General features: G+C 56.1%; 1 protein-coding gene across 1 annotated transcript in view; it reads right to left on the reverse strand.

The window, feature by feature from the left end:
* Positions 1–11,825, reverse strand: part of ASS1 (argininosuccinate synthase 1) — a 45,060-nt gene extending 33,235 nt beyond the window's left edge. Inside the window, exons 1-4 of the mRNA XM_010856798.1 lie at positions 11,682–11,825; positions 9,449–9,517; positions 7,951–8,139; positions 1,714–1,770 (exon numbers count right to left, since the gene is read on the reverse strand). Of these exons, the coding sequence (XP_010855100.1) occupies positions 1,714–1,770; positions 7,951–8,139; positions 9,449–9,517; positions 11,682–11,786 (420 nt within the window). The 5' untranslated portion in view covers positions 11,787–11,825. The remainder of the gene's footprint in view (positions 1–1,713; positions 1,771–7,950; positions 8,140–9,448; positions 9,518–11,681) is intronic.
* Between the last annotated feature and the right edge of the window lie 1,179 nt (positions 11,826–13,004).

The raw sequence follows: 13,004 nt of genomic DNA on the forward strand, positions 1-13,004 counted from the left end.
CAGGCAGGTCCCTATCCTTCTGGATCTCAATCTCCCCAACTGAGACGTGAGGGTTTGAACCAGACAAGCCTCAGGTTTCCTGATGCACCCCTGTCCAGAGGTCCAGGACCCCCCCACTCCTGGTGACTAAAGCCACCCAGCCTGGCCCTGCAGGGGCTCAAGCACATCCTCCGACCCACCCCTCCTGCCACCCTCCCACCCCTAGGGCTGTTCTGGGTGGGGGAAAGGAGGGGAATTGGAGCCTGATTGGAGGCACAGAACTCATCCTACCAGCCTGGGGGTGGGGGGGTGGTCAGGGACAGGTCCCCCAAGAAGAGCCCCCACTCAGCCTTGGACTCAGCCAGGCCTCTGCTCAACTGGGGGTGGGGAGGTGTCATCTAGATGGAGAAGCTGGTTTGATTTCTAGGCTGGGGGTGCTGGTGGGGCTGGGGTGACTGCGCCCCCCCACCCCAAGTCCTGGAATGAGCAGAGCCTGGGCGGACCACCCTCTGGCCTCATCCTGGTTCCCAGAGACCTGGGGCCCCATCACCAAGCCCCATTCCACCCCTGGGCTTAGCTTCTGCAGACAAAGACCCAGAAACCAGACACCCTGGCCCCCCAAGTTGCTGTGGGAACAGAGAGTGGGGGTCAGGCCAGAGCCCAGGCCCACACGCCTGCAGCATCAACAGGCAGCTACTGTCTGGGGGGCTTCTCTGCCTCCTGGTGTTTGGGGTCAAAGCAGATCACTAGAGCTTATTACTGCTCACCTCCGGGCCACTCTCACCCACTAAGCAGCTGCTGGCTGGTCGGTTAAAGGGGCAGAGAAAGAGGTTCCACTTAAAAGAAAAAAAAATGAAAGCCCTGAGGGCCCCTGCAGACTTGGGAAGGGCACATCTTTTGTAGCTTTAGCCAGAAGTGGCCGCAAAGAAGCTTGGAGCCACGCCCACCCACATTGTCCAAAATGGGAGCCAGGGGCCACACGTGGCCACGGAGGCCCGAACTGTGACTGGTCCCGGTTGTAAGTGGAGAGCACACAGCGGGTCTTAAAGACTTCGTACCGAAAGAATGTAAAATATTTCAACATCGATAACATGTTGAATGATACCATTTTGGATATATAGGGTTCAATAAACATGTCATTAAAATGACGTCACCTGTCGTTTTTCATCTTGGTTTTTTGACGGGGCCACTAGAAAAATTGAAATAATCACCCTGAGACTTGTGTCTGCAGCGCGCAGTGTAGTTCTGTTGTGGGCTTTGTTCACTAGACGCCCAGAGGCCTGGGCCTGGTTTTCCCCATCCCAGGAAGGAATCCAAGAACCCGGGGTCAGGGTTCAGGCAGCCGGGGAGGAGGGGGCCGAGCTGGTGGCCCCCCGCAGGGGTGGAGGGTTGTGAGCAGCCCTGAAATCAGCCCAGAACGGTCCTAGTCCACACATGGGAAGGCAGGCCTGGACCCACAAGGATGCTGCTGGAAGGGCAGCCTTGTCTTTCTGTCCGGTGCCTGACCTACCCAGGCGCCGGGGGCAGCCTCTCCGGGAAGGATGAACGGTCAGGGACAGAGTGCTGTCCCCTGCGGCTGGAGTAAGTGAAGGGGGGGCCCCCTGGAAGAAGGGGACCACCCGCCGCAAGGCCCCTTTCTGGGGAACCTCCCAGGGAGCCCCGCTCCCTGCTCTGCCCACCCTGGGCCTCAGCCACCAGCACCCACCCTTTCACGGGAGAGAAGCAACATCCTACCTTGATCTGTGGGGCCAGCGAGTAGCAGGTGAGCTCAAACCGGATCTGGTCGTTCCCCTGAAACATACAACGGGGATTTCAGGAGCCACAGAATGGGGACTGGTTGGGAGGGTTCAGGGGAGAGGCAGTGCTGGGCGACCTTCGACGGTGCCCCCTGGGTGCTCCTGTCTCCGCACAGGCTCTCCCCTCCTGAACTGGGTGCTACAAACCTGTCTAAAAGATGAACACTGGGCTTTCTTGGAGCGGGCTTTCTGCCCTGGACTCGAACCCGGGTCTCCCCGAGTGCAGAGCCGAGCTGTGCGGGCACACGAGTGTGCAGGATGTGTATGCACAAGACGCCCATGTGACAGTGAGTACTGAGTTGCGACGATCAGGACCTCTGTGTGCGCTGGTGTGAGGGTGCGTCCGTGGCAGGTAGGGGATGTAGGCAGGGGCTGAAGGCCACAGCGTGCATAGGCATGGGCGGGTGTGTGCCTGGGACGCGACAGGGCACGCACATGGCTCATCATGTGTGCCCGCTCTTTGGCAGGGTGGGGGGGCGCATACACCTGCTGGGCTGGAGGCCCGGCTCCGATGATACCTCAGGCAGCCTCCTCGAGGTCGCCACGCCTCAGCCTCTTCCTGCCTGGCCTCACCAGCCCTAAGATCAAGCTCATTTCCGGGGGTTTCGTGGCGTTGTGTCCACTGAACTGGGAGCCCCCTCTCCTCTGTGAGCCTTGGGTATCTCGTCTATGCAGTGACTGTTTGGTAGAGGGGTTGGATGCGGATGACCACCGAGGCCCTTCGCTTCTCTGCACAAACTGATCCAGAGGTAGGAGGGGCTTGTCCAAGGGCGCAGAGCCCAGCCCAAGTCGGGGCGCGGGGGCCCCACTGCCCCATCCCCCTCGGGTGAGTGGTGCACGCCCTCTCAGGGAGGAGGAGAGGGCCCAGCCCGCCAGCCCTGGAGACAATGGCTTCCAGCCACCCGCCTGCCCCCCATCAACTCGGCGGCCTGGAGGGAGGCTTAAGCGCTGTGGAAATAACAGAGGGACCTCTCGCCTACTGTGAAAACTGCACGGGCGCAGCCAGGCAGCGGCAGGAATAACATGTTATTTTCCAGAGTCTTGTCAGGCGACGCGGAAATACTGGTTTCAGCCCCTCTCCTCGGAGCCAGGAGCCGAGGCTGCTCCTCTCTGATCGCTCCCCAGGCCCATGGGCCGCGCCAGACCAGCCGTCCCCATTGGCCTCCGTCCGGTCCCTCCAGTGAGGGCCTACTATGTGCTGGCTTTCCCACGGGAGAGCCACCTGGCACCAGCGGGGGGTTTCTAACCCTGTTTTGCAGATGAGGCGATTCAGGCTCAGAGAGGTGGAGCCGCTTGTCCAGGGACACACAGCCAGAAGGCACCAATCCCACCCTGACAGCTCACTGTCAGGTCACGGGGCTGAGCTCCATACACAACTCCACAAATCCTTACACAGCAGCGCCCCATTATTATCCCCATCTCAGAGGATGGCGTTACCGACTCAATGGATGTGAATTTGAGCAAACTCGGGGAGAGAGTGAAGGACAGGGAAGCCTGGCGTGCTGCGGTCCATGGGGTTGCAAACAGACACAATTGAGCGACCGAACATCGAATAACAACATGGATGGGAAACTGAGGCACAGGTGGTAATGCCCGCCCAAGGCCCAGTGGGCTGCACAGTTCCTGGAGCAGCGGCGGTGGTACTTGATTAGAGGCAGGCTTACTTTAGACTCGTAAAGCATATGGTCTAGTGTTGCATATCATGGTGATTATTCCTCCAGGGCTTCAGGTTTCCCCAGCACAATGGTGGCTTGTGCTTCCCTGGACCGGCATGTCGGGCTGGGGTCTGCCTAACAGGATCGCCATGGGGACACCCATCTGTTCCTGAGCCAGATGCCCTCGCAGGAGCCAGAGTTGAAAACTCTGTCCCAGACAGGCTCCGAGACCTGTCCGGTCCTTCCCCTCCCTGACTCCAGGACCCCCAGCCCCAGGGAGGCCCTGGCAGGTTCCAGGGGGCCAAGGGGGGAGGTGTATCACGTCCTGCACACCCGCCATGTGTCCACGTGCACACACACGTGTACAATGCAGGTGCTGTGCCCTCGGGGACCGCACGGGGCCCTCCCATCTGCTCCCGGACGAGCCACACAGATGGCGCTGTCTACACAACTACTGCCCACGGCCCTCCGGCTCCTATTCCCAGGCCCCTCTTCCAAAACCAGGGGAGGGAGGGAGGAGGCTCAGGAAGGGCCACCCCAGCTCCCGTGCAGTCCCCGAAGGGCTGTGAAGGGGCGGGCCCCAGCCCTCTCTGCACCAGGTGCCACCTCGGGCCTCTGGGTCTTTGCACAAGCTCTTCCTGCAGCCTGGGGTGCCCCTCCTGCTTGACATCACTGCTGACTCCTGTTCCCTCTGACGCCTCAGGGCTACCATTACCCCTTGCTGGATTAGTCCCCGATACGAGCTTCTGAGGTGGCACTGGTGATAAAGAACCCGCCCGCCAATACAAGAGATGCAGGTTCAATCCCCGGGGTCGGGAAGATCCCCTGGACGTGAGCATGGCAACCCACTCCAGTATTCCTGCCTGGAGAATTCCACAGACAGAGGAGCCTGGCGGGCTGCGGTCCATGGGGTCACAGAGTCGGACACGACTGAACTGGCTTTGTCCATATGGACATCCCAGGGCATGGAGGAAAGCCCGTGCTGGGTAAAGGTTCAGTGGGTGGAATCAGTGAGCCAGTGCAAGAGACAGGCTGGAATGAGGGCCCGAGGCCCTGGGTCTCTCCACTGCCCAACTTGCAGAAAGTTCGGCTCAAGTGTCCCATGTGGATCTGACTCTGGGTTGCCAGCCTTCCGCAGGCTGCCTCGCTCACTCTGGATGCTCATCTCATGTGTTCAAGTCACTGATGCCCCCGTCCCAGGGGGTGGCAAACAGACCACCAGCCCCTGCAGGTGGGTGGCCCCTCTCTCCCCAGCAACCCCATCTCGTGCCTGGCATCCTCTGGAACCCTCCAGGCCTCCCTGCTCCTCCCCTGTCGCTTCCCTCTTGTAGGCAGCTATCTTCAGAGGCTGCTGGGGGCTTTCCCAGGTCATGTAAACAAGGAGAAGCCAAGGCATGGGAGTAAGTCATGCCCATCAACCCCCAGAAGAGATGGGAGTTGTTGGGGTGGAGGGCAGACAGGGACCCCCCGTCCCCTGTGGCCTTCCTGCTGCTGCTCTTGGAGCCCCCCAGTGATGTTTAAAATCTGTCTCTCTAATGGACACTGAACTGCAGGACTGTCTCCAGATCTCCAGAGACCACAAAACTACTGCAGACAGTATTCTTCTCAGAACCCAAGCCCTGCAGGACCAGAGAGGGAAACAGAGGTTCCCTGCAGGGTCAGCCCAGGAAGGCCTGAAACATGAGCCTCTGGTGCCCTCTTGTGTCCAAATGGAGCAAAGCACACAAGTGCCGGCAGCTGTTTCCACCTGTGGGCTTACGTGCTCAATTATGTCTGGCTCTTTGCAACCCCACCCACTGTAGCCCACCAGGCTCCTCTGTCCATGTGATTTCCCAGGCAATACTGGAGTGGGTTGCCATGTCCCCCTTCAGTAGTGTCTGACTCTTTGTGACCCTATGGACTGTACCCCGCCAGACTAGCTCACAGGTAGCTGGGAATGGCTTCCCAGGTGGCATAATGGTAAAGAGTTCATCTGCCAACCTCGTCCCCAACACGTAACACTTCCAGACCCTGCCACCATGGCACCATTGAACTTAGGAAAGTTGGAAATGCCACAGACTCTCTTAAAATGAAATTGGCCTTATTTTAAAAATAATGAACCTAAGCTGCTTTGATGGGCTTTCCTGGTGTCTCAGTGGTAAAGAATCCATCTGCAGTGCAGGAGCCCTGGGTTGTTTGATCCCTGTGTCAGGAAGATCCCCTGGAGGAGGAAATGGCAATCCACTGCAGTATTTCTTGCCTGGAGAATCTCCGTGGACAGAGGAGCCTGGCGCGCACCCCACCCTTCACAGATACGCACACAAGCTTGCTGACTGAGCACCAGGCGAACGAGTGAGCTTCCAGACACACGAGCCGGTGCCGTCTGGGGGAGGGGCTGTTCGGCAAGACCACCCCCAAACGGCGCCTCGTCCATCATAATCTGAGTGTGACTCATTGTCACACTGAGCCAGGGGCTGCCCCCTCCACCCCGCACTGCCTCAGGTGGGGGGCTGCGTCCAGTCGGGACGTGTGTGCTGGAGCACCCCATCCCTGTTGGCGGGGTGTCCGCTGAGAGCTCAAGAGTCTCCAGTGTGTGCGTGTGTTGGTCGCTCAGTCATGTTGCTCAGTCGACCCCATGGACTGTAGCCTGCCAGGCTCCTCTGTCCATAGGATTCTCCAGGCAAGAATACTGGAGTGGGTTGCCATTTCCTTCTCCAGGAGATCTTCCTGAAACCTGGATCTCCTGCATTGCAGGCGGATGCTTTACCACCTGAGCTACTAGGGAAGCCCCAGAGTCTCCAGTAACACCGCCCAAAGGCCGCTGGCATGGTTAGGAATTTTGTTTCTTGAGTCTGCCACCTGCGGGATGGAGTGCTGAGGGCTTTTCCTGTTTTATACCCCCAGGGTCCCCCTTCTGTCTGCCCTCCTGCACACAAGGGCTGGAAGGAGAAGGTGTATCTCAGATTGAACTATGTCCCCACAAAAGGTAGAAAAAAGAAAGAAAAAAATATGGTGAAGCCCTAACCGCCCCCCACCCCCACCCTCAGCCATTCAGAACGGGACCTTATTTGGAAATAGAGTCTTACGAACATCATCCAGTTAAGATGAGGTCATTAGGGTGGGTATGACTGGTGTCCTGGGATAAAGGAGAAATTTGGACACAGAACCAGACATGCAAGGGGAAGACAAATGTGAAGATGCCCGAGGAGATGGCGCGTGGAGATGGAGGCCTGGGGTGGTGCACCCACAAGCCAAGGACGCCAGGGGAGAGCCTGGAACCCTTTCCTAGCACCTTCAGGGCGCCAACACCTTGGTTTTGGACTTCTGGCCTCCAGAGAGGCTCCATTTCTGGTGTTTACACCTCACAGTCTATAATGCAGTCGCCCTGGAAAAGAAGACAGGGCCTCCTCTCCACTTTGCAAGTGAAGAAACTGAGGCTCAGCAAAGGCAGGGGCCTTACTCAAGGTCACACAGCTGGGACTCAAGCCCTCTGGGAATGGGTGGCCTCCTGTCCACCGCATTGCACAGCGACTCCCGCTGTGACCTTGGCCAGATGTCCACCTCAGAACATATCCTGCTGTTCAGTGGGATATTATGTGCTGAGCTCACACTGGAATACTTCTGTCTTCTGTGTGATGACGTCACAGACTGGACACACAGTAGGTTCGTTTCTTTCCATCTGCTTTCAGTTTCTCGAGATAGATAGCTTAGTGAATTTTATCTTTTAAATTCAACCTTGAAGTTTTCAAAATCAGATCTATGCAACACGTTATTAAGAGGGATTTCCCTGGTGGTTAAGAATCCACCTGGCAATGCAGGGGACTCGGGTTCCATCCCTGGTTGGGGAACTAAGATCCCACATGCCACAGCCAACTAAGCCCTTGCTCTGCAATGAAGACCCAGCGCAGCCAAAAAAACCAAACACAACAGAGACATCTATTCCATTCCTGCCCCTTCCACTCACTGTGGAGAGTTTTCACTGAACTTTCCAGTATTTCTTTCTTATGCAAAATGTAGTGTATGGCATCATGCAGTGGTGCACCTTGCCCTTTCTCACTTACCATGTGCATTCTGGGTGATCACGCTCGTTCCTTTTCATGACTACATTGCATAGCATTGTGTTATTTATGCAGCCAATCCCCTATGTATGGATATTTGATGGTTTTTCATCTTTTAAAATAGTTTTGAAATACATAATACTAGGCGTGAAAAAAGAAAAAGATGAGCCTGAGCCTCAGAGGCAGATTTGCAAAAATGGGGTGACACGGCTTCCACCACAGCGGGAACATGGGAGACACACTTGGGTCGCAGAGTGGAGCTGTCCCTGACTCGCTGCTGGAAATATTCCTCTTAGAGTGGACGGGCTGGTCTGTGCACATAGTCCCCTTAGTCGTGCTGGGCGGGCCAGTCTGTCCACGGCACAGCAGACTGTTCTGGGCGGGAACCAACGATTGTCCGAGGACCGCCCATCAGGCCCCGCTGCCCACTTCCCCCTGGCAGCCCCCCTCCTCACCCTCTCCAGCCACACATGCTGGCCTCACCTTTCCTGTGGCACCGTGAGACACATACTTGGCTCCTTCTCGCTGGGCGATCTCCACCTGCTTGCGGGCGATGCAGGGCCTGGCGAGAGAGGTGCCCAGGAGGTATCGGTCCTCGTACAGTGCGCTGGACTGGATGGCCAGCCAGATGAACTCCTTCACAAACTCCTTGCTGATGTCCTCAATGAACACCTATGGGAGAGCAGCCCATGGGAGGGAGCCTTGGCAAGGACAGGGCACCGTCAGAAGACAGAGTCTCCGATGGCCTGTGTCTAAGGCAGACACAGCTAACAGGGTGGTCTTGAAAATGCAGTAGAAAACGATTCACTTTTGTTAAATCTCGATTCTTGAGTGCATGCTATGTGACTTCAGCTGTATCCGACTCTGTGACCCTATAGACTATAGCCCACCAGGCTCCGCTGTCCATGGGATTTTGCAGGCAAGAATCCTAAAGTGGGTTGCCATGCCCTCCTCCAGAGTCTTCCTGACCCAGGGATTGAACCTGCGTCTCCTGTGTCTCCTGCATCGCTGGTGGATTCTTTACCACTGAGCCACTGATGAAGCCCCAACTCTTGAATACAAAATATGATAAACACACACGAGGCATTTCTGCTGCATGCCCAAGTGAGTTACTAGCTAAATTAGCCACTCTTCTCATAAACCATCATTCATACTTGACTGAAGGACTGACAGGCAAAACAAGATCAATCAGACTTGGGTTTTTGGCCACGATTTGCATAAAAATGAAGTGACCCTGTCACTTCAAGGAAAACTGAGTATTTGTTGCCAGTGATAAAACTCAAGCTTTCCAGCAAATAAACTAGAATTATGGAAAACTTGTATCTGACACTGTGAACTTGACAGCTTCCTAATACTTCTGATGTGAGTTTTATTGCACTTCACAGATACTGTGTTTCCTTCGTACTGTGAACTTACGTGAGCAGGGACCATGACGGCCATGTTCATCTGATGGCCCGCTCACTGATACTGTTGAGTGGATGGAAGGATGGGAGGGTGGACAGGTAGATGGATGAGGGGTGCACAGGTGAATGGATGGATGAGGAAGAGGTAGACAGATGGGGAGGTGGGATGGGGAGGTGATTGGGTGCAAGAGAGGCTAGGAGAAACTAGAAGATGGTTCACACAGCAAAGTGAAAGTCGCTCAGTCGTGTCCAACTCTTTGTGACTCCAGGGACTATACAGTCCATGGAATTCTCCAGGCCAGAACACTGGAGTGGGTAGCCTTTCCCTTCTCCAGGGGATCTTTCCAACCCAGGAATTGAACCCAGGTCTCCTGCATTGCAGGCAGATTCTTTACCAGCTGAGCTATAAGAGAAGTTCTCACACCAACAGCGGAAGGAATTGACCTCACACTCTTGGAAGCAAGAGGACCAACTGGAAGGGGCGTAGGAGGCAAGGAGCTCTGGGACAGGGACCCCCACAGCTGACCCCAACGTGTCAGATCCCATTTCCAGCCCCAAACCCTGCCCACACTTGGTACCTTTTTGGCCCCGAGCTTCAGCGCCTTCTTCCTGGCTTCCTCAAAGTCTTCCTTCTGGCCGATGTTGGCCTGACGAGCAGAAGCAGAGAGGACCCATCAGCCCAGGGGCAGAAAGAAGAGCTGAGAAGAATGTCACCGCCACCTCGCCCCACCACCCGAGGGTGAGTCCTGGGCAGGTGTCTTTCACACACAACCGTCTTCAGATGATTTCTTTGGATGGCTGAGGTCACGTAGGAAGGAGAAAGGACAAGAACCAGGGTCTGGGGATGCTGTACTCCTTGGAGCTGCCTGAGGCTCTGGAAAGCAGTTTCAAGGAGCTGGACAGGCTGAATCTGGGCATGTGCACCTGGGCTGTGGGGTTGCAACATTCGCTGTCACTGCACTGAAGGTCTAAAGCTGCCTTTGAACCCATCAATCTTTTCCCGAAATTCCCCCAAAGCCAGTACAAAGGTTGGCTTGTCAGCAGCTGCCCGATTCCCTGCTTACTGCCCCAGCCAAGTGCAGCAACTTGATTGCCCCGGGCACCAGAGCTGGCGGGAAGCAGAGGCCCAGGCTAGGAGCGCCCAGCTGTCCCCCTGCTGGAGCCCGACCTCTGGTTCCGACAGCCCCGTCTAGACACAGTCATGTTTTCTGCTGGCTACACTGTGGCCTCCTGCCCAGACCTTGACCCTGGATTCTGCTCAGCAGATTCCAGAGTGTTCCCAGAGTCCAGCTGCAGGTGCTTTTTCTGAGGCCACTCAGCTTTTAAATCTGCCTGGTGATAGTCTGGGATCCGGACCACCCACTGGTGCTGCCATGGCTCAAAGCACACACTCCAGGCTCTTTGCATTCACTCAAAGTCACCACTTGCTCTCAGCAGGGGGCTGTGGGCCAGACACTTCCCCTCCCTGGGCCTCACCCTCACCCTCCACTTGAGTGGCGTGGGGTCGGCACTGTTACCAGTGGTAGACTGACTTTAACTGCAAACCATTCTTGACAAGAACAAACTTCTCCTGTCCAGTGCCCCCTCCTCATTTCCTCTGGGAACAGAACCTTCTCTCCTGGGACCTCTTTCTACAGGGATGCTTATGAGTGCTAAGTCACTTCAGAGACCACGTGGACTGTAGCCTGCCAGGCTCCTCTGTCCGTGGCATTCTCCAGGCAAGAACACTGGAGTGGGTTGCCATTTCCTTCTCCAGGGGATCTTCCCAACCAAGGGATCGAACCTTCATCTGTTACATCTCCTGCACTGGCAGGCAAGTTCTTTACCACTGTGCCACCTGGGAAGCCCACACACAAGGATGGATGAGAGCAGGTGCTTCCTGCTCACTATAGGGACAAGCCTCCAAGGGAGCACCATACTGACAAATGAGTGGTGAGCAGGCACTCGGGCCAGTGAATGAGTGTTCCCTTGGCCTTTCCATCAGAGCCTCTGGGGAAAGCTTTCCTTTCTCTCAGAAGACTAGGGGATGATGAGAGCCTTGCCTGCCCTGTGGAGAGGCCAAGAATGACACCAAGCCGAGATGGAGGCAAATCTGGATAAGCACCTGGATTCAGCCTTGCCTGAAGCCATCTTACCCTGGCCTTCTTGGTTATATGAAAAACTGAATTATGTTGGTTTTCTTTTTTTTTTTGGTTTTGTTTGGCTTAAGCTGGATTTCTAGAATTTGCCAGTCTTATGGAGAAAGACTCAGAGGTTATGTCCAGGTTTATCAGAAGTGAAGCTGGTTTGATTGGGGATATCTGCTGTGGACCCTGGATGGGGGAGTGGCATCTTAGTTAATCTATTACCTGTGGCCTGTGGCCTGTGGCCTATTTGCTGTTGCAGAATTGGGTGATCTCCAATCATCTACCTTAGCCCATGTAGGAGCCTAGACCTTTGCTGAATTACTGAGGGCTGCAGGAAAGGGGAAGTTTCTGTGACTTTCCATGGTCTTCAGCAGACCCGAGCCAAGCCCTTGGTCCCTCCCTGGACAGGCTGGCTTAGCAGCTCCACCACACTCACTCCTGGTGCCCCCACTCCCGCTTCAGCGAGTGCACGGAGAGCCAGCCTCCTTTATGCTCTGGGGGGCACATCTCAGACCTGGGGGACATCAAAGGAGCTCACTTAACAGATAGAAAGATACAGTAAACAAGAATTTATCTACAGATTAAGACAGGCTTGGGTGAGGGGGCAGGCTTGGATTAGTAACAGCGGGCAGGTAGGCAGCAGGGCCAACAGGTAGAAAGACAGACACGCCGGGCGCCCCCTCACCAGGTAGGCAATGACGTCATAGCCTTGCTCCTTCAGCCACACGAGGATGCAGGAGGTGTCCAGGCCCCCACTGTAGGCCAGAACCACGGAGCCTTTGCCGGACATCGTGACTGGAGGGAGACGAGAAGGAATGTGAGTGACCCAGAGCCAGCCCCCCACACCCCGCCTGCCAGCCCCTCCCAGCAGCTCCCTCCTGGCCTCGGGCACCCTTATCCCCCAGACAAGCCACCATGGGGTTCAGAACAGGATGTTCAGCTGTCATCAGGTCATCAGCATGAGGAGCTGACCCTTCATGCAGCCACACCTCTTTCACCCCCCTGCACATCCCCACAGACCACGCTGGGGCTTGGCAGGGGGAGGCATGTAGCCAATCTCCCACCAGCCAGAGAAGAAGACAAAAGACTGAACTGCTGGGACCGAGGTCAGGATGCCAAGGTCGCAGTGTCAGGAGACGGGAGGGGCCGTCTCCTGAGTCTCAGGCAGCCCACACATCTCCTTGCTAAGCTGGGCCAGGGCAGGGCATGGCCCTGGGAACCTCATACAGATCACCCAGCACCCCTACTCTGACCCCAGGAAGTGGGAGTCATGCCTGCCGCTGGGGAGGCAGAACTGAAGCTCGAAGAGGTAAATGGCTAGCTCGAGGTTGCAGAGCACACGTCTGTGTCTGGCTCCAGAACCTCAGCTCTTCCCAGGAGGCAGGGCGCCCTCTCGGCTCTATGGGGGACAGGATGCTGGGGGCAGAGCCCTGCCCCCCCCAGACCTCTTCCACCTGGGCCCAGTGAACCTTCACACAAAGGGGTTTTTGGCTCTTTTCAAATGCAATTTCCTCTGAGAGGGGAAACACAAGCCCTGCACCCCCAACACCTCAGAGAACTCAACTCCAGAAAGATTAGTTGGGAGGAGCTTGGAGACCTTCCTCTCCCTGTGCAGAGGGGGATCCAAGGCCCAGAAACTGTCTGTCCCTGTGTGCTCAGTTGCATCTGACTCTTTGCGACCCCGTGGCCTGTTGTCTGCCAGGCTTCTCTGTCCATGAGATTCTCCAGGCAAGATTACTAGAGTGGGTTGCCATTTCCTATTCCAGGGTATCTTCCCAACCCAGGGATCGAACCCACATCTCTTGTGTCTCCTGCGATGGCAGGTGGGTTCTTTACCACTAGAGCCACCTGGGAAGCCCATAACTCATAACTCCGAGGCCCAGAGGGAGAAAGTAACTGGGTGTACAGATGACAGATCTGTCCTTCCCAGCAGGACGGTGTGTCCTCCCACCAATCTCTCCCTCTCCTCAGCTAAACCGAAGTTTCCAGAAGGTACCAAGGCCTCCTC

This window comes from Bison bison, unplaced genomic scaffold, assembly GCF_000754665.1.
Source record: "Bison bison bison isolate TAMUID 2011002044 unplaced genomic scaffold, Bison_UMD1.0 scf7180017864375, whole genome shotgun sequence".
In the NCBI taxonomy this organism is placed as follows: domain Eukaryota; kingdom Metazoa; phylum Chordata; class Mammalia; order Artiodactyla; family Bovidae; genus Bison; species Bison bison.